Source organism: Pinus tabuliformis, chromosome Q, assembly GCF_031772625.1.
Source record: "Pinus tabuliformis cultivar Carrire ecotype Pingquan chromosome Q, CPIR1, whole genome shotgun sequence".
Classification (NCBI taxonomy): Eukaryota; Viridiplantae; Streptophyta; class Pinopsida; order Pinales; family Pinaceae; genus Pinus; species Pinus tabuliformis.
The window spans coordinates 1,111,046,980-1,111,069,082 of record NC_142296.1 but is presented as its reverse complement, the minus strand read 5'-3'; the positions used below and the strand labels follow the sequence as shown (position 1 = coordinate 1,111,069,082).

At 38.1% G+C, this 22,103-nt stretch overlaps 1 protein-coding gene across 2 annotated transcripts; it reads left to right on the top strand.

Moving 5' to 3' along the window:
* The first annotated feature begins 14,263 nt into the window (after positions 1-14,263).
* On the top strand, positions 14,264-18,093 carry LOC149223397 (uncharacterized). Of its 2 annotated transcripts, XM_089385823.1 has the most exons (5): positions 14,264-14,562; positions 15,237-15,359; positions 15,437-17,346; positions 17,470-17,593; positions 17,678-18,093. In XM_089385823.1, the coding sequence occupies exons 3-4, from the start codon at positions 15,505-15,507 to the stop codon at positions 17,554-17,556; spliced, it is 1,929 nt and encodes a 642-aa protein (XP_089241949.1). In that variant the 5' UTR covers positions 14,264-14,562; positions 15,237-15,359; positions 15,437-15,504; the 3' UTR covers positions 17,557-17,593; positions 17,678-18,093. The 2 variants fall into 2 exon arrangements, with proteins under 2 accessions (XP_089241949.1, XP_089241948.1); XM_089385822.1 differs by lacking the exon at positions 14,264-14,562 and adding an exon at positions 14,669-14,947 and having other exon boundaries at positions 15,237-17,346.
* Positions 18,094-22,103: the final 4,010 nt, after the last annotated feature.

Here is a 22,103-nt window from a genome sequence, read left to right as displayed (position 1 = left end):
TTCCCCTTCTGGTGGTAAGAGGGAAAAACATATATTAGAGCTTGTGTATAGTGATGTGTTTGGACCTGTGAAGGTTCCATCTCTGAGTAAGTCTGTGTACTATGTATCATTTATAGATGACTTCTCAAGCAATATATGGATATAATTCCTTAAGAAGAAATCTGAAGTCTTTGACAGGTTTAAAGAATTTAAGGCTCTGGTGGAAAACCAAACAAAGAAGAGGATAAAGGAGTTGAGGACAGATAATGGTGGATAGTTTTGTAGTAAGGAATTTGAAGAATTCTATAAGAAGTGTGTTATAGCATGACAGAAAACTACTCCATACACACCTGAGAAAAATGGAGTTGCAGAAAGAATGAACAAGACATTGATGCAAAGGGCAGGAAGCATGCTCAGTGGTACAGTAATTTTCTGCAGAGGCAGTGGAGACAGCATGTTACCTGGTCAACGGATCACCTTCATCAACATTGGAGGATAAGACTCCACAAGAGGTATGGACTAGTAAGAAACCCTATCTTTCACATCTGAGGGTATTTGGATCTGATGCATATGTACATGTTCCAAAGGAGAAAAGAACCAAGTTGGATAGTAAATCTGAAAAGTGCATCTTTATTGGGTATAATGATGGTTTAAAGGGTTATAAGATTTGGAACCCAGTAACAAGGAAGGTTGTGTACAACCAAGATGTGGTGTTCAAAGAAGTGAAAGATGTTATTAAACATGAAGTCCAGCCAAAGGAACCTGAGAACATAGAGTTTGAGCTTAAGGAGGAAGAATCAGACTCTACAGTAGAGGAGGAATCAAAAGATGACAAGCCACAAACTCCGGGTGTGAGAAGATCAGTTCAAGAAAGAAGTCAGCCAGAAAGGTATAGTCCATTTGTTTTCTATTCAAATTTTTCTCTATATGTTACTAATGATGATCCCAAAACTGTGAAGGAAGTAGTAGATTCAAAGGATGGCAAACTCTAGAAAGAGGCCATGTTTGATGAAATGGCATCTTTGCACAAAAATGAGGCTTGGGATCTGGTGGAGTTTTCGGCTGGAAGGAAACCCATTGGTAGCAAATGGGTGTTCAAGAAGAAAACCAATGCAGAAGGAAAGGTGGAGAAATAAGAAAGCTCGGTTGGTAGCAAAAGGTTATTCCCAGGTGCCGAGAATTGATTTTGGTGACATTTTTTCTCCTATTGCCAAGGTAACTCTTATTAGATTACTTTTATTTGTTGTTGTTGCATTTGATTTTGAGGTAAAACAGATGGATGGGAAGACAACATTTCTTTAAGGGGATGTGGAAGAGGAGATCTACATGAAGCAACCTGAAGTTTTTGCAGTGAAGGGAAAGAAAGAACGGGTATGAAAGTTAAAGAAGTCCATGTATGGGTTAAAACAATCACCAAGGATGTGGTATCAGAAATTTGATACATTTATACGGGGACTTGGCTTCACTAGAAGCAAAGCATATCACTATGTGTATTTTAAATTAATTGGTGACCGTGTTATTTATTTGGTCTTGTATGTGGATTATATGTTTCTAGTTGAAATTGAAAAAGAAATTATCTAGGATTTGAAGACCCAATTTTCCTCCAAATTCGACATGAAAGATCTTGGTGCTGCAAACCATATTTTGGGCATGGAAATTAAAAGAGATCGAGCAAAGAGGAACCTTTGTTTAAACCAGAGGAAGTATGTGGAGACAATACTGCAGAGGTTTAACATGTAGGATAGTAAATCGGTGAAGGTTCCTATTCTTGTAGGTGTAAAGTTATTTGTTGAACAGTGTCCCAAGACACAAGAAGAGGAATAGGACATGTCTCGTGTTCCATATGCAAGTGCAGTCGGTAACCTGATGTATGCAATGGTCTGTACTAGACCAGACATTGCACATGCAGTGGGGGTATTGAGCAGGTTTATGTCAAAACCAGGAAAGGAGCATTGGATAGCAGTGAAGCAGGTTTTCAGGTATTTGCATGGCATTAGTGATTATGGTTTGTGCTACCAAGGAAGACCAGAATTGGACAGAGTGTTGGATATTCATCACTTTGTTGATGCAGACTGGGCTGGAGATATGGATCAGAGAAGATCTACAAGTGGGTATGTGTTTAACCTATTTGGAGGTGCAATCAGTTGAACAAGTAAGAAACAATATATAGTGGCACTATCAACTACAGAGGCAGAATACATGGGAGCCACTCATGCAAGCAAGGAAGCAATTTGGTTGCAGAGATTGTGTTAAAGTATGGGGTTAGTACAGGGAGCTATAAGGATAGAATGTGACAGCCAAAGTGCAATTTTCTTGGAAAAGAACTCTACTTATCATTCAAAGACAAAACACATTGATGTTCAGTATCACTATGTGAGGGATATGATAGAAGACAAAAAGGTGTTACTGGTAAAGGTGGACACTTTGAAGAATACTGCAGATGCATTGACAAAATTTGTGATCTTTGAGAAGTTCTCTTAGTGTAGAGAAACAATGGGCATTGCAGGGCTGGATAAATGACTAAGCTTTTGTGTTGCCCCCTATGGAAAGAAAAAAACAAGTGGGAGAATGTTGGGTTGTGTTATATGTTTTCGGTCCATGGTATTAGATGCTTCGGCATGTATAAATATGTATTATAACATTGAAAGGAAAAAATGAAAAATCAAGCCGGTAGTCTTGGTTTTGGGATCCAAGGGAAAATATCTGTGTATGTGTTTTATGTGTTATGCTCTCGCATTATTTATTTTTTGTGCTTAGAATTCATATGCAGGTAATTTCTGTACGAGGTTAAACCTACATAGCTCCTGAATTTGCCTCTTGATTTCATCATTCTTCATAATAGAGCACTAATAGATGGGTCCATTGGTCAACAATGCACATGGGTTCAGATCGATGGAGTGCTTGACCTGACAATGTAAAGGCACCCTTGCGGGGAAGGTGAATATGTCCTCGTACTCCTCCATGACCTTGTCCATATGTTGTTGTCATCCGGAGGGGCTCTATCTCGAGGTTGTGGCCACCATATTCCTCTTTCCCTAAGGGCATATAATCAGGAAAAAAAATTTCCAGGTTTCAGAAATGGGCTTACTACATTGTTTTGCAGTAAACAAAGAAATGGCGGTAGGCGGTGCTACCTTTGGTACCGTGTACAACTTATTTCCTAAGGTAACAATAATAGTGCAAGGCCTTGACTCATTCACATCATGTCACTCCACAAGTATGGTTGGCCTAATAATACATCACAAACATCAAGGGGAGCATCGTCACATAATACCTTATCCGTGAAGGGCTTGATGCTGTATGGAAGGCGACACTATTGGCTGACGCGAAGATCCCGTCATTGGTGAAGCCACTCTATGGTGAATGGTTGTGGGTGTGTTACAGTCGATAAGCCCATATGCTTCACGACCTCTGCTAAAATGAGGTTCTTTTGGCTCCCGTTGTCAACAATGAATTATAGCGTGGAACCCTTTGCCCACATATGGCAGTTGAAGAGGCACTCCTCCTCTGGATCTTCATGTTCCTCCTTCTGGATATTCATACTAGAAACAATGGCGTTGGGCTCTACATCGATAATCTGCTTCCCTTTTCCATTCCCCTTGTTGGGTCTGACTCAAAGTCAGAACATGCATTTGATTCAGAAACCTTCAGCTCAACCATGAATCACTGCTTGGCCCGACACTCACCTGTGTTGTGAGTGGAGCTCTTATGAAACTCACACCACTTTCCCATGTCCTTCTTCAGCTTTGTTGTCTTCTTCCTTTCTTGCAGCTTTAACAGGTTGTCCTAGGCCACCCCACCTTGGATTTGTCCTTTGTTCTGTAGTTTGGGGGCACCTTTCCCTTGCTTCAGATTCCTTGATCCAAAGTCTCGTTTTTTATGTTGAAGCTTTTGCTTGATCTTGACAAAATTTCAGTATGTCGTTCCAAGTGAGGAGATGTCCATGAACTCCATCTCAACCTAGATGTACCTGTGTAGGCAGTCATGGTACTTTAGTACCAAATGTTTCTCAGAATCCTTGATACCCAACTTCGTGTGAAGGGTATGAAAAACATTGGTGAACTTCGGCACGTCTTGGTCCCTTCCCCGCCGCAAGGTGGTCCACTTTATATATTTATCCTCATAGCTCCCGACAGGGTAGTACTACTCCTTGATGGTGTCCCAAAATGAATTCCATGTGGGTGTGGTTGAAAACAGTGAGAGAGTACTTTCATTCTTCTTCTCACAGTAGGTTTCCCACCAGTCCTTGACGTGGGGGCTGCCTTTGAGAAGAGAAAAAGTAATCTTTTCCCAATTGGAAAAATCATGAATAAAAAAATATCCTTCTAGCATATTTAACCATTTATCTATGATGTCTACATCTATTTGGCCCTCAAATATGGGAATGTCAAAGTTTACTTATACCTTAAAAGGAGTGGTGCCTCCAAACTGGCTGTTGGATGTGGATATGCCACTAGTGGGAAACCGTTGAAGGATCTGAGCAAAGTTATCCATCATCATGTTCCTTTGTTTCTCAAGGTCCTCCTCAAGAAATATTTTGATAGGATCTCCTACTCCCTCATATTTATTTTGTTCCCCCATGGGTGGCCATCAGCGTTTGTGAAGTTGATCTTGCAAAGGTTCAACCAGATTGATCCCTAACTCCTTATACCCCGACCTTGTTGAGAACATGCAAATAAAAATAGAGAAAGAGCAGACCACTCTGATACCACTGATCTAGATTTAAATAGGAATGAAAAAAATTACAAATATAACCATAAATACAGATATCTAGCAGGACTAACACTTCATTTCATTAATATCAAATACTGAAATATGCTTACAAACAGAATGGAAATAACACTAGCTCGGGCAATGGTAGCTTATCTCTGAGAAGAGATGTGGCGGCTACATGCACTTGAACTGACTTACAATTAGGCTTGAAGGCCTATTTATTATTGAGAAACAATGAAAAACCCTAAACATCCAAAAACTTAACCCTAGGAGATGAAACACCAAACTATGGGCTTCGTTGGGGTAAATTGGTACATCAACTTCCCAGGGTCATAACTTTGGCATACGATCTCCATTTGACGCACACAGTACCTCGTTAGAAAGATATATTTGAGGATTAAAACTACTATTAGTGAATTCCAAGTTAAACACTCATATGTTCTGTTGGTGGTTTTCCAAAATAACATCATTTATGGCCTCAAAATATCTTTGTAAGTTCAGGACCCGAAAAACTACCAAAAATAGTAAATTGTGCTACAATTAAGGAATATGAAAAATTGAAAGAAACAAATATCCACCTGGATCACACATGCTCTCTTAGCTCCTCTCAATCGTACCCTGTACCTGCCAGGTACTTCAGCTCCCAATCTACAACTCCTAACTCTATCAATGCTCCAAGTCCATCTCTCCACTGAACCTCAGCTATCAATCTACTCACTAGTTGTGCATTCATCCATTAAGGGAACAACACATCGAGACTCTTGTTGAGTTGTTCATAACTATGTTTGTGACCAACTTTCAATCTTCCCATTTATGCTCCTCAACTACTTAGGGACTTCAGCCCACTATGGTCTTCTTGCATTGCTCTGATGCATACTAACATAGGGCATGAAGGGGTACCACCTATCAATGCAATATTTCCATCTCCCACAATGAACACAGGATAGGAGGACTTCCCATCATCTTTTTAGAAGTCCTTCTCCACACAAAAGTCTAGGGATTCTCAACTGCTCCTCTGGCTGATCAAACCTTGAGCTCAACTTCTACCACTCTAGCAACCATATAAGTCCATGAAGATGGTTCACACCGAGCTCCATCATGGGTACTATCACGCTGTCCTCTAGTATACCATAAATGCCCAATCCACGTTCACACTTCGTCCACTCTCATGCTTCCCTCCTATAGACCACGAGTGACTAATTTCATTGTAGCATATGCTCCTAGTTAGGGAATCCAACACCTAGGAAACCCCTCCACATGGCTGCTAACAGACTTCACCAATTGTCCTCTCCTAGGACACCTATTACTCCACTATGAGATGTGCTCTTAGTTGGGGTTTCTTAACACCCAACGCAACCCAAACACATGGATCCCACATGCTGCAATATAACTGATCCAAAATTGATCCAAAACACAGATCTAACACAAGAAAAAACTACTGCAAGTCTGATATGTTACAGATGTACCTGACTATACCTAGTTAGGGCACCTAGCATGTTGCAACACCCCTAACAAAATACCCAAACAGTCCCTTGATGTGATGCTTCCTTCCCTTGAAAGTGTCCTCTCCTTCTACATTTTTGTTATGAGCATGAATCATCCCTCAAACTTCCCTACACACTCCCAAATAGGTTGGTAAGGCCTACGACCTACCCACAATAGCCTTGTCAAGGCTTCGACTGCCTTTTCCAAGGGTAATGCACCCACAAAAACCTCCAACATAGACCTGGAACATAGCTCCTCTACCTCAGCCCTCCTGCACAGTAAATTCAGCCTCTAAACAACCTTAAAATATGCCCTAATAATCATCTCTCCGCATTGGTCTACCCTCTTTTGCCTATGGCCCAAAACAAAAGTAGCCTCCTCTTCAACAAGTTTCTTTATCTCTATTTTCTACCTTGTGTTGCTCACTTGGATGACTCTAAATGATCCTCACTCACCTCATATTTATACACAAACATGAGGGCTACATTTGGTGTCAATATGTCTAATTTGGACACAAGCCAACCTACTCTTTTCTCCCAAATTAATCCACAACCTCATATATTAACTTAAAAAACTCATAACTCCATTTCTACAACTCATAATCAAATGATCTTTGGTGTGTCAGATTCATCTCGATGAGAGCTATCATCCTCATCCATCACATGTTGAAATTTGTCTATGGTTTTATCCAAAATCACGATGGGTGAAAAACCCCAGGCTTGGGTTTCAAGCCCACAACGCCACTTGTGGAGCTCCTTCCTCTAAACCTTCAATCCTCAAGGCTTGGAGTACCTCCCAAGCTACAAAAATTAACACTCCCCCTTAACGAGGGAGGTACTTCCAAGACTAAGAAGTAACAATCATATCTCCAATGACACTAGCCCATCTAGCAATGATCATTGCAGCATACCCTGTAGAATGAACCCGAAAATATCGGTAGTGCCTCTACCTCATCAAATCTGAACCCAAAGATCCAAAACCTCCATAGGGCTTCTCCCTCTGAGGCTAGACTCCCTCTGAGCCTACACTATCTCCACTAGCTCAGTCTAGGAAGCACCCATCAAATATCGGTTGTGCAAATCTCTTCAATCTCAGATATGCAATATCACGATCTGATGAAGAATCTAGCCTGCCAATCTATAGTCCATCACATGAAGCCATCTTGATCAATCTGATCTCGTCCAAGATTAATAAACCCTCGTGTTGTCCCAACCATCCATGAAAAAAAACTAATGTCCATGGTCAATAATCTGCTCCACAACATGTTGTTCACCGAGATCACCACCAATCCACCAGAACCCCCAGTCAATCTCGCTACCAAGCCAGTTAAGACCACATCTCAATGTCTTCAACTGAACCCTATGCTCCATGATGTAGACACCCATAACTCCCGCTGAGTTGCTTCGTTGTGTACACTCTTATTTATTGTCTCTCAAAGTAGCTCAGATACACTATGATACCATGTTGAATTTCCATGAACTTGGGTCTAGGATAAAGTCTTAAAATATCTGATGCTACCAAACCAAGAAAATCAACATAACTACTTTGCACATTTGAATATAAACAATAGTAAATCACACATGCACAAAATATAGACAAAATTTTACAATTTTCAACCCAGCTTCATTATATTAATCAACATATATTACAACAGTTTAGGGCTCCTGTACTAGTGATAATGGCCCTCATACATCCACTAGGACAAGATACAAAATTGGGGTTTGGTGTCAGTCCATCGAAAACTAATCTTCCCTCAATAAGATACTCTAACCATCTGGTTGTCCCATGCTCTCTCGACTCTTCTCGGTCGTACCCTGTACCTACCTAGTCCTTCAGCTCCTGATCTGTAAATCTTGCCTCTATAAATGCTCCAATTCCATCTGGCCACTAAACCTTGGCTATCAATCTGCTTAATAGTTTTGTGTTCGTCCATCAAGGGCACAAAACATTAAGACTCCTGTCGAGTTGTTCACAACTCTATTTATGACCAACTCTCAATCAGCCCACTGCTGCTCCTCAGCCACTTAAGGACTTCAACCCACTATGGTCTTCTTACGTTGCTCCGATGAAGACCAACATAGGGCACAGAGGGCTACCACCAGTCACTGCAAGATGTCCATCTCCCACAATGAACACGAGCTAGGAGGACTAGCCATAATCTATTGTAGAAGTCCTTCTCCACACACAAGTCTAAGGCTTCTCAATTGCTCCTCAAGTTGATGAATACTTGAGCTCAACTTCCGCCACTCTAGCAACCATATAAGTCCATGAAGATGGTTCACACCAGGCTCCAAATTGGGCATTATCATGTTGTCCTCTAGAAGACCATAAATGCCCAATCCAGGTTCACACTTGTTCCACTCTCACACTTCCCTCCTATAGACCACGAGTGGCCAAGTCTGTTGTAGCATCTACTCCTAGTTAGGGCATCCAACACCTAGGAAACCCCTCCACATGGTTGCTAAAAGAATTCACCAACAATCTTCTCCTAGGACACCTATTACTCCACTGTGACATCTTCTCCTAGTTGGGGTTTCTTAACACCCAAGACAACCACAACACATGGCTCCCACAAGATGTAATATAACTGATCCAAAACATAGATCCAACACAAGACAAAAATGCTCCAAGTCTGATATATTACTGTTGTCCCTGACCATACCTGGTTAGGGCACCTAGCATGCTACAACACCCCTAAGAAAATACCCAAACAGTCCCTTGATGTGCTTCTTCCTTCGTTTGGAAGTGTCTTCTCCTCCTACGTTGCTTTTCTAGGCATGAATCATCCCTAAAACTGCCCTATGCACTCCCAAATAGATTGGTAAGGCCCACATCCTACCCACACTAGCCTTTTCAACACTTCCACTGCCTCTTCCAAGGGTAATTCACCCACAAACACCTCCAACACAGACCTAGAGCATAGCTCCTCCGCCTTGGCCCTCCTGCACAGTAAAATCAACCTCTTAACAACCTTAAAATACACCCTAATAGTCATCTCCTCCTCATTTTTCTACACTCTTTTGCTTGTGGCCCAAAACAAAAGTAGCCTCCTCTTCAACGAGTTTCTTTATCTCACTTTTTTGCCTTGTGTTTCTCACTTGGATGAATCTAAATGATCCTCACTCACCTCATATTTATACACAAACAAGAGGGTTACATGTGGTGTAAACAAGTCTAATTTGGACACAAGCTGACCTACTATTTTATCCCAAATTAGTCCACAACCACATTGTTACACAAAAATATCGTCACCATGATTATTTGCAGTCAGTATGGGTCTATCATCACTTGTACTGTCCTCCTAAGCAAGTCTAAGACCTCAGCTCTTCAAATCAAGCTTTAGAAGTGGGAGAAAGACATTAAATATCAATATAACTCTGGTTCCGCACTTTCTCTCATGGTCACCTACGGTCTCGCACCTTCTATGTACAAAAGCTGCGTACCTACCCGCTCTGTTCCTAACGGTGTAGGTGCGGACCCCTGTGAAAGTCAAAAGGCGCAAGTTTTATCTTAAAAAACTCACTTTGGGTTAATTCTAGAGTTTTCTAGAAGGAATTTTGACGTGGATTGTTCGCTCTGAGGTGGTTCATGCATCCCAAAAGAGAAGGAGCTAATCCCTTGACTAAAGGAGCTATCCCTTGACTAAAGGAGCTATCCCTTTGAAGGAGGGATTTATCCCTTTAAAGGAGGACCTAGTAACTTCCCTCCATTGCACTATAAATACAGGCATTGGGGTGAGGACTAGGGAGGTTAGAAGCTGAACATTTTGAGGGTAAATGCTGGTGAAATTGAGACTCTTTGATTGAGCTTGAGAGGAGAGATCACATACCTCTTGGTTCCATTGGAGAGTGAGTGAAACTTGTCAAAGTAGAGGAGACATCTTGTTGGACCCTGGGAGGAGCTTGTACAACGTCAAGGCAAAGGTTGTAAGGTTCTTCTTCTTTTGAATTAATACAATCAAACTCATTTTTCTCAACAAGTATCTTATGTTATTTGTTTCATGGACTCCTTGACTTTCATGTTAAATATGTTTTATGCAATTGGCTTTTCAGGTGCTATTTAATTTGTTTGCCTTGTTTGTGTTTGCAGATTCGCGAAAAGGAGCTCATTTGGATCAAAGGAGCGAGGGCATCCACAAGCTTGCATTGGACCAAAGGTAGGCCCTAAAAACACTTGTTTGCTATTGTTTATTGAAGCATATTTAGAGAAAGATAGTGTCTGGTTGGTTTGCTTGTCGTTAGGTCTTCTTTAGATTCTAGGAAGGTCTATCTTGTCCGCAAGATCGACACATTCCGTGCGACACACATATATTAACTTCAAAAAATCATAACTCCATTTCTACAACCCAGAATCGGATGATCTTTGTTGCACCAGATTCACCTCGACGAGAGCTATCATCCTCATCCATAACATGTGGAAATGTGTCCATGGTTTTATCCAAAATCATGATGGGTGAAAAACCCCGAGCTTGGGTTTCAGGCTCACAACGCCACTTGTGGAGCTCCTTCCTCCAAACCTTCAATCCTCAAGGCTTGGAGTACCTCCTAAGCTACAAAAGTTAACACTCCCTCTTAGCGAGGGATGTACTTTCAAGACTAGGAGGTAACCATCATATCTCCCGTGACACTAGCCCATCAGGCATCCATCACTGTAGCATGCCCTGTAGAATGAACTCGACAATATCGATAGGCCTCTGCCTCATCACATCTGAACCCGAAGATCCCAAAACTCCATAGGGCTTCTCCCTCTGAGGCTAGATTCCCTTTGAGCCTACACGTTCTCCACTAGCTCAGTCTAGCAAGCACGCATCCTCCTGGATCAAATACCACTCGTGAAAATCTCTTCAATATCGGATATGCAACATCACAATCTGATGAAGACTCTAGCCTTCCAATCTGTAGTCCATCACATGAAGCCATCTCGATCAACCTGATCTCGCCCAAGCAAAAGAAACCCTTGAACTGTCCCAACTATCCATGACAAACTAATGAAAGTCCATGATCAACAATCTGCTCTACAAAAAGCTGTTGTTCACCAGGATCACCACCAATCCACCAGAACCCCTAACCAACCTCGCTGCCAAGCTAGTTATGACCACATCTCCATGTCTTCAACTGAACCGTATGCTCCATGATCTAGACACCCACAACTCCCTCTGAGTTGCTTCATTGTGCAGACTCTGATTTATTAACTCTCAAAGTAGCTTAAATATGCTATGATACCATGTTGAATTTCCACGACCTTGGGTCTAGGATAGAGGCTTAAAAATTTGATGCTACCAACCCAAGAATCTCAACATAACTACTTTTCACATCGGAATATAAATAATAGTAAATCACACATTCACAAAATATAAATAACTTCTTACAATTTTCAACCGAGCTTCATTATGTTAATCAATATATAATACAACAATCTAGGGATCCCGTACCAGTGATAATGGCCCTCATACATCCACTAGCACAAGATACAAAATTGGGGCTTGGTGTCAGTCCATCGAAAACCAATCTGCCCTCAACAAGATACTCTAACCATTTGGTTGTCCCATGCTCTCTCAGCTCTTCTCGGTCGTACCTTGTACCTACCTGGTCCTTCTGCTCCCGATATGCAGCTCTTGCCTCTATAAATGATCCAAGTACATCTGAACCCTAAACATTGGCTATCAATATGCTCAATAGTTGTGCATTCCTCCAACACAGACACAACACATCAAGAATCCTGTTGAGTTGTTCACAACTCTATTTGTGACGAACTCTCAATTGGCCCACTGCTTCTCCTCAACTACTTAGGGACTTCAACCCACTATGGTCTTCCTTTGCTCCTCTGATGAAGACCAACATAGGGCACAAAGGGCTACCAACTATCACTGGAAGATGTCCATCTCCCACAATGAACACGGGCTAGGAGGACTGGCCATCATCTATTGTAGAAGTCCTTCTCCACACACAAGTTTAGGGCTTCTCAACTGCTCCTCAGGCTCATGAAGACTTGAGCTCAACTTCTTCCACTCTAGCAACCATATAAGTCCATGAAGATGGTTCACACCAGTCTCCAAATTGGGCACTATCACGTTGTCCTTGAGAAGACCATAAATGTCCAATCCACATTCACACTTGGTCCACTCTCACACCTCCCTCCTACAGACCACAAGTGACCAAGTCTATTGTAGCATCTACTCCTAGTTAGGGCATCCAACACCTAGGAGACCCCTCCACATGGCTTCTAAGAAAATTCACCAACAATCCTCTCCTAGGACACCTATTACTCAACTATGACATCTGCTCCTAGTTGGGGTTTCTTAACACCCAAGACAACCCCAACACATGGCCCCCATAGGCTCAAATATAACTAATCCAAAATTGATCCAAAACACAGATCCAACACAAGACAAAACTGCTCCAAGTCTAATATATTATTGTTGTCCCTAACTGTACCTAGTTAGGGCACCTAGCATGCTGCAACAACCCTAACAAAATACACAAATAGTCCCTTGATGTGTTGCAGCCTTCCCTTGGAAGTGTCCTTTCCTCCTACGTTGTTGTTCTGGGCATGAATCAACCCTCAAACTACCGTACGCACTCCCAAATAGGTTGGTAAGGCCTGTGACCTACCCACAACAACCTTCTCAAGGTTGTGGTTGCCTCTTCCAAGGGTAATTCACCCACAAACACCTCCAATGCAGACCTGGAACATAACTCCTCTACCTCGACCCTCATACTAAACAAATTCATCCTCTGAACAACCTTAAAAGATGCCCTAACAGTCATCTCCTCCTTGTTGTTCTGCCCTCTTTTTCCTACGGCCCAAAACAAAAGTAGCCTCCTCTTCAACGAGTTCCTTTATCTCTCTCTTTTGCCTTGTGTTGCTCACTTGGATGACTCTAAATGATCCTCACTCACCTCATATTTATACACAAACATGAGTGCTACATGTGGTGTCAACAAGTCTAATTTGGGCACAAGTCGACCTGCTCTTTTATCCCAAATTAATCCACAACCACACATATTAACTTCAAAAATTCATAACTCCATTTCTACAGCTCGGAATCAAATGATCTTCATTGCGTCGGATTCGTCTCGACGAGAGCTATCATCCTCATCCATCACATGTCGAAATGTGTCCATGGTTTTTCCCAAATCATGATGGGTGCAAAACCTGAGGCTTGGGTTTCAAGCGCACAAGGCCACTTGTGGAGCTCCTTCCTCCAAACCTTCGATCCTCAAGGCTTGGAGTACCTCCCAAGCTACAAAAATTAACACCACTTTGTCTAGTTTCTCTATAAAAATGATGTCAAAAATAAAGAGATTAAATCGGAATACTAGTAAATCTAGAATCATTATAAGCTCCAAAACAATCTCACTAAAAGAAAAAGCAAAGATCCCTCTAACAAAATTAAGCATAAATAACTAAAAAAAACCTAAAATTTATTAAACAAGATTTTAACAACATTTAATGAAAATTAAACAAATCACATATTTATTATTAATAAACGTAACATTATTTAAATATTAATTATTCTTTCATATAATTAAATTTTCCCTTTTCCACATAAAATTAAAGGTAAACATTAAAAGGGTAGTAATCTTAGATTAGATTATTATAGCAAATTAAGCATACAAAACAAAAGTCAGACCATCACACTGCAAAAGGAAAAAACAATCCCTTGTGGTACCCACTTGCTCATAAAAGAATCCGATATGATTGCTTATTTAATAATATATATGTTTTTCCAAAAAAAAAAGAGAGGATATGAGTTTTATATTTATTAAATTATATAAATTTTGTGATTTTTTGGTAGTATAATATTTTCCTTTTAAGAAAATCCTACCAGCCAACAAACCATGTTATAACTTTAGGAAAGTGCTTCAATTATTTTGCACTAATATCTACTGAACTTTTGAGAATATAAAAAGGTGATAAAGACCTTCTGACAAATCCATTGATTTTTGCTCATTCCAAAATTTCAACTCTATCCTCATTAATTAAATTAAAATGCATTTTAGGTAATTAGTTAATGTACAGGTTTGGAATGAAATATATAAAGGCTCTGTCTACCAAGTTCAATGGTGTTTGCTAAAAACGAAATTCCAACCAATGGCGTCCAAGTACCTTGTCACGAGGCAGTTGGAGGTTTCAATATCTTGAATTAAATTTTCTAACGAAACATATCGCAGTGTTCATACGCCGACGAAGCGTTTTCTTGCAGAAACGGAAGAGTTAACAGCGAGCGGAGGAGATTCTGCCATTTGTACAATCACTAAGGACCACTAGTTCCGTTGAGAAATAGGTTAAATGTAGTCGGCATTAGCTTGCGGCTCTTCTGGAAAAAAAATCGCCCCTTCTTTAAAATTTCTCAGAGCTGCCGTGCCCTGCGATACCCGTGAGGTAAGCTTCCAAAACTAGTCGCGATCTTTCCATCGATTTGCCTTTCTTAATATTCTCTGTATCAATTATATCGCTCAACTTCTTTTCTAGTTTTTTGAAGTCTTATTTCAAGTGCGTTCTCTCTTTCTCTGTCCACGGAACAATTCTTTTCCAAAGAATCTACTTTCCACCTTTGCGGATAGATTCTTGTGAAGATCCCTAAATTCTGTTTGTCTTCGAGAAGATTATTAAGCAGAATTTCTCATTAATGATCTCAAACTCGCTTCTTTATCATGCTGTATGGCTTTTCCACCCTTAAAATGTGACTGCCGCTCAGAGGATGTCATGAATCTGGTGGCGGTGCATGATAATTTGGCTGAAAGTCTGCCAATTCGGCTCAAGAATTGTAAATTTCAGCTTGCAAACTAATGTTGCGCTTTTGGTTAATTCTTTTTTATATAAATATTTTTCACTGCATCTAGAATTGAGCTTATTAAGCCTCATCTTGCTTGATTTCTTTCTTTGGCACTGAAGAAACATCTAGCTCTGAAATTGTCGGTTTCCTTGGAAATCCTAAATCATGCATTAAATGTTTTGGAGGTTTTGTTGTTCAGTGAATTTGCGCCTGTTAAATGTAGAGTACATTTTAGCTTTAACGTCCAGTAGTTTCAGGGTTTGATTTCATTTGGATGCAGATTCAGTGGACACGGTATGGCGAGATAGTGCGATAAGATCATTAAGAATTCCCTGACGGTGCTCTGTAGAGGTCTACATTGGCAAACTGCTTGCCACCGTTCAGTATTTGTAATGTTTTGAAGGTCAGAGACGGCAGCTTGCTTTTTGCACTTCTTAGCCCCAAGTTCAGTGTATATATACTGAAATCTTTGCTTAAAAGGTTGCAAGCAGGCTTTGGTACAAGTTCTATGCTTTGAAGGAGGAAATCCACTGGAGTTCTCCACGCTCATGGAGTCATCCGTACAACCAGATTCATCACTTTCTCTTGACATCCCGGAAACAGAGAGTTCTTTGGAAAAAACTATGAGCTGGGATTCTGAACATGTTGATAACACATTAGAGTCTCCAAGAAAGTCTGAAAAGCATTTTGAGGAAAATGATAGTAAAAGTTCGAATAATCTGGCAGAACTCGGGGATGGGAATGCGAATACGCAACCTTATGCGGAATTCGACGAGGAAAGAAATTTGAACACACCAGCCGATTCGGAGATACCTGGTGAGGGCAACGGTTATGAAAGATCGGATGTTCCACAACTGCCCGAAGATTATGTGGACGAGACAAATAAGAATGAGGGAGACGAAAAGATATTGCAGGCTGCAGATTATAATTGCCCTTTAGAGGGAGTAGGAAAGGCATTTTTAGAAAATATTCCTGCAGAAGTTACAAATGGAGATTGTCGCGAGCAGGAAGATGACCTGCATCCATCTGAAAGCTCTAAAGAGAAGCGACGTGTGGAAGAAGTCCAAACAGCAGATGATCCAGAAGGAACGGAGTCGGTTAAAATGGGAATACCGATTCAAGATTCGGAGCATGAACCTTCAGTAGCCAAAACTGTACAACCTGATGAGGTTGCTGGTCAGAAATCAGTGGAAAATACGGCTTCAGGCAGTGAGAACGAAGATGAGCAAGATATTGCAAAAACTTGGCCTGAAACTAAAAGCTTGTCCATCGATACAAAAAGTGATAATTATGAGTCTGAATCCATTGATGGTAGTGCAAAACTGATAAATATGACTTCTGCAATAAGTATGGAATCTTCTCCTGAGCCTGAATCGAAAACTTCACCTTTTCATTTTGATCCGGGACAGGCTGGAGATGATGTAAAACAAAATCAGGAAAGCTGCCACGATTTTGTTCTTGAACCTGTTAGCAGGCCGGAATCGGACAGTTCTGAACCTGCTAGCACGCCCAAACCAGGCAATTTGTCGGCCCTAAGAAACAACGAAGATCTTGATCCAGGTAGTTTTCTTGAACCTTCTAGCATGCCCGAATCAGATAGTTTGTTGGTCCTCAGAAACAACGAAGATCTTAATCGAGGTTCCACCGAGCATGCATCTCTCACTGTCCCCGAATCTGATAGCTCGTCCATATTTAGAAATGGAAAAGATGTCATGCCAGAGTCCGCAGAAGATGCCAAGTTTATATATTCAAATACTAATGGAAGTTTTAATCAACATATTGCTTCCAGTATAGCAAATAGTTTGGATGAACTTCCAGGGGGACTATTTCATGCAGGAGAAGCTGGGGCTACTGGAGCTGATAGGGAAAATATCCCGCAGTCTGATGTTATGGACACTGAAGCTGTCGGTGAGAAGAACTCGGAGCCTGAAGTTGAAGGCCAGGATGTGTGTTTAGCACAAAAGCAGGGTAAAGAAACACAGGAAGTTGCAAAAACTGATTATGGACTGACAGAAGGGAAGGAATACTTTATCTTTTCTGCTGAGAAATCGCCTCAAACGGGCTCCGAAGTTGATGTTACTGACACACAGGGAAGACAGGATGACCCAAACAAAATTAGTGATACTACAGAATATGGAGAAGATTCATCACATGCAGTTGAATCGGGAGCTAAGAATGATGAAGAAGACGCTAAGGTTGTGGAAACCGAGCATGTAAATGAGGTTGCAGGGGATAAAACTTGTACTGACAATAGCATTTTAGTGGAGAATGAAGGATCCGTGCTAGCTGAATCAGGTAATTCAGATCAACAGAGTGAAAGTGAGGTTCAGATACAGGCGAAAGAAAACATGGCAGAAATAACTCAAGGAAGTAGAGATCAGAATGGCGAGGTTTGTAGTCTTAAGTGTTTTGTAAACTCTTCTCTAGAAGGTTAGGACTCCATGAATTACAGGCATAAACAAATGGATAGAGTTTTGCATATAACAAGAGCCCACTCTGTCTTTATGTTGCAGGATTCTGAAAACAGTAGAGGCATGTTTCTGCAACGAATTTGGGGCTGTTTTGGTGTTTTGGATTGGATACGAAGTTCGCGAGACTAGTTATAACTTCCATTTTCCAGATCTCCCCTCTTCTCTGGTATGTATCAAAATAATTGTTTACTGTAAGTGCCGTAGAGCTTTGTCAATGATGACATTCTGATGTGTTATTATTCTTTTAAAGTGTTAGGAACAGTAGTATTCAAGGGCGAGCTTGACTTTAAAGAAATGGTTTGGTATTTGAGACTTGCTTCATGGTCAGAGATTTTCTTTTCGCAAATGTGCCAGCATTCCGCTTCACTTTATGAGAAGATTTGCTTCTGCTAGGTATAAAGAAACTCTGAAATAGTTATCGGAATATCCTGATACAGTGCTCATTTGTATGGAAAACTGGAGCAGTTTTCTGGGAAAGATTTTCATCATTCTGGTCCTATGCCTTTAACCCGTTAGATAAGATAGCAGATTGGTCGGTTATTGCAGTTTTGTAATAAATCTTTATGTATGGGAAGAGAACCTTACACAGATCCATACCATGCATTTTGTAATATGGCATTTCTTACATGCTTTGTTCTTGAGTGTATGGTGCTTTGTTCTTGAGTATATGGTCTAGTTATTATATTTATTTACAGGATTGTGTTTATTCATTTAGTTAGCTAGTGTTTAATGTTGCAGGTTAATTCTAGAGACATTACATCAAGCAACCTGGATCGTCTTACAGAATAGGTATATGGATGTGTTAATGGAGGTTCATTTTCTCAACGGTTTTCCTTTTGTAGTAATCAATACAAAATTGTCATTGATGATTTAGACTGAAATTATGATATAATTATAAATTAAATGTCATTGATGATTTAGCCTGAAATTATAATGTAATTATAAAATAAATGGAGCCCATTTTAAATTTGTAAAGAGAATGGTCCAGAGACAGGAATGTCAAGAGACAGGAATGTCAAGAGACAGTTAAGGGCCCGGCACGTTCTGCACGACGTTTACCTTTCCTTTAACTTCAGGGCCCAATACATGTGCCTTTCTGTACCTCGAAATTTGGGCCACCTTTCTGTTCCCCTGAGAACCCATGTTCGTCCTCCTGACCTTGCGGGAGAGACATTTTTCAACATATATTAATTAATAATAGCGTAGCTTAAAAAGTGTGTTAATTTTATTTTTTATTAAGTTGTTAAATTTATAAGTTTAAATTCTTTTCTTTGAATTATTTAAATGCTTTATGCATTTTTCAATTCGAGATATAATTTAAATTATGAAAATTTATAATTTTATTTAAAATTATTTCATCATAATTTAAATTATGAAAATTTATAATTTTATTGAAAATTATTTCATCATATTTTAAGTATATTAGATATTATTTTTTGAGATTTAACCATTTTAAATAAGTTATTTATTTATAACTATTTTTATGTGAATGATATACTTTTAATTTTATTATTATTTTTATTAAAATTAAAAATAATTATCATAATGCCTTTTACTATAAAAATTCCAGTGATGAATTAGTTGCCGTGATGAATTAGTTGCCCATTTCTGACATCTACAGCATTGGGATGGTTATACCCAACACATGGTTGAGATTGGAATTAAGAGTTGATGGAGATTGGAATTAATAGTTGATAGATTATTAGCAAAAAGAAAAACTTTTTTGAACATGTGTTTATGGTTTAGAGTAGTATATATGGATTATAATTCAGTGATTATTAAGTATTTATAGAGATCAAATCTTTTAAAATGTAATTTTTTTGGGGTAAAATTTGAGGAAATATTTATATTTAAAAAGATTTTATTGTTTTTGTTGAATTTAACTAATTTTATTTTTTTTAAATTTTGTTTCTTCTTAATTTTTTTAGATTCAGTGATCTTAATTATTGGTCTTTTATTTATGTTATTAGATTTGATAAATCTCTAGGATATCGATATATATATATATATATATATATATATATATATAATTGAATTTTATTTTAGATATTTATTTTAATAAGTTAGGGTCTTGTGAGTTAATTTTTGCAATTTTTGTTTATGATAGTAATATTACAAGAAACTAATTTGCATAATAACTAATTAACTATTTATTTATATATTTATATTTAATTGGGAAAGTATATATTATTCCATATTATATTAATGATTTATGGTTTTTGATATATAGATATTTCATAATATACATATATTTTTATTTAGTACTCCATATATATATATATATATATATATATATATATATATATATATATTCTTATTATATGATTGATTTTTGTTTTTATTTTAGATAGGTATATTTATATATTTATATTGATTTTTATTTTTTATTTTAGATAGGTATATTTATATATTTATATATAATTTGGAAGGTATATTATTCCATATTATATTAATGATTTAATGTTTTTGCTTTATAGCTATTTCATAATATATATATTTATTTAATTAGTATTTCATATTAGTAATATTTAGGTTATTAATGATTAATGTTTGATTTAGTGATTACAATTTTTGGTAATAATATAACAAAAACTAACTTTCATAATAATTTTCTAACTATTTATTTATATGATTATAATTGGAGAAGAAGCCTAGTAATAACTAATCTATTAATTCACTTAATTTTTAAATAGAAACTTTACCCTTATTCAAATGTTGGTAATAAATATAACACTAATTTTTATAATAATTATAACAAAAATAACTTTTCCTCTCCCTTGGTCGAGTTAGGCCGTTTCTCAGTCAAATTGTGTCCAATAGCCGTTTCCCAGTCAAATATGTTTGGTCCAATAACCGTGTCCTAGTCAAATATAGCGGTTGGAAAACCTGCTCTCCCTATTAACCCGTTTCCTAGTCAAATATGCCTGGTCCAATAGCCGTGTCCTAGTCAAATATAGCGGTTGGAAAACCTGCTCTCCCTATTAACCCGTTTCCTAGTCAAATATGCCTGGTCCAATAGCCGTTTCCTAGTCGAATAGTCAAATATAGCGGTTGGAAAACCTGCTCTCCCTATTTAACTCTCCCCAGTAAACATGCAGCCATGATCTGATTCTTCAAGTGCTCTCCCTTGGTTCTGTTTTCTAGTTAAATAGTCAAATATAGCAGTTGGAAAACCTGCTCTCCCTATTTAACTCTCCCCAGTTAACATGCATCTATGATCTGATTCTTCAAGTGCTCTCCCTTGAAGTGCTCTCCCTTGGTTCCGTTTCCTAGTCAATAGTCAAATATAGTGGTTGGAAAACGTGCTCTCCCTATTTAACTCTCCCCAGTTAACATGCATCTATGATCTGATTCTTCAAGTGCTCTCCCTTGATTCGAAACTCTTCGACAAAAATATTATAATGTGATCTCCCCCGAAAAATCTTCTCATTAAATTTATTGCTCTTGTCACTTGGTATATTTTTAGTTAAAATAGATGTATACTATTTCTTAATAATATTATTTATATCATATAAATTTTTACATTTCTATATTAAAGTAAAATTCTCATTTTTAATTTTATTAAAATTTTTATTTAATATGTATGAAATATCTATAACCTATTTTTAACAGTAGTGAGGATAAAGGGTTTAAATATATTTGAAAAGTAATTTATAATGTTTTTGTTTTTTTGTTTGTCAAGTGGTTTTTGTCCTCCACAGTTGACAACAAGTTCAACTTTCTTTGGCTTGAGAAATGGAGACTCTTTATAATGTTTTTGGTTTTTTTTTGTTTGTCAAGTGGTTTTTGTCCTCAAGAGATGACAAGAAGTGGTTTTTGTCCTCAAGAGATGACAACAAACTTAACCTTTGGCTTGCTTAACTTTTGGATTGCCTTGGCTTAGGCCACACTAGCGATTAACATGACATCATGGAGTGACTTAAAAGTACACCCCATCATGCCTCGGAGGCTTATAATATTTTTGCTAAAAATTAAAATTAAATTAAATTACAATATTTATAAAATATTTTAATTGTGAAATGAATTATGGTTTTTGGGCATGTGTTATTGATAAAACATGGTATTGTAACAAAGCATATTTATAAATTAATAATATCCATGTTAAAGTACAAATGATTATTCATAATTAAAATTTTTATTATATTATAAGTTTATTATAAATATTAAGTTTTTATATGTTTATTAATTAAATTTAAATATAATTATAAATTCACTATTTTAATTTATATAGTAAAATGTATCTTAATTTATAACTATTATATATTTTAATATGAAATATATATTATGATTTCCTTTATTTAAAAAATTATTTATATTTTTATTATTAAAAACAAAATTACACGATACCAAATTAAATTTTGTTAGTTTAAATTTATTATTATTATTATAAAATATAAAAATCATTTTCCATTAAAAATCTCTAGAGTACAGGCTAGAACCTAATACATATTCAATATATATGCAAATTGATACTCGAACTGTCGGAGTTTCCGGTTTGCTCTGCTATATTAAGTTGCCCCTGCATCACATCCTCTTGTGCATTGTTCCGATCCTCTGCTTCTGAACCATGAGCTTGTACATTCTGGATTCCAAAAGTCCAATTTTTGGGGTTGCTAATTCACTGTGTCCCAGCATTTCCCTGATATCATTCTCGCCAAATGGATTGAAAATTTTGC

Bases quoted from the DNA above. Each gene is read 5' to 3' on its own strand.
- LOC149223397 (XM_089385823.1), top strand. From the start codon at position 15,505: ATGGAGTCATCCGTACAACCAGATTCATCACTTTCTCTTGACATCCCG. The intron at 17,347-17,469 runs GTTTGTAGTCTT...TTTATGTTGCAG, and splicing joins GTAGAGATCAGAATGGCGAG to GATTCTGAAAACAGTAGAGG.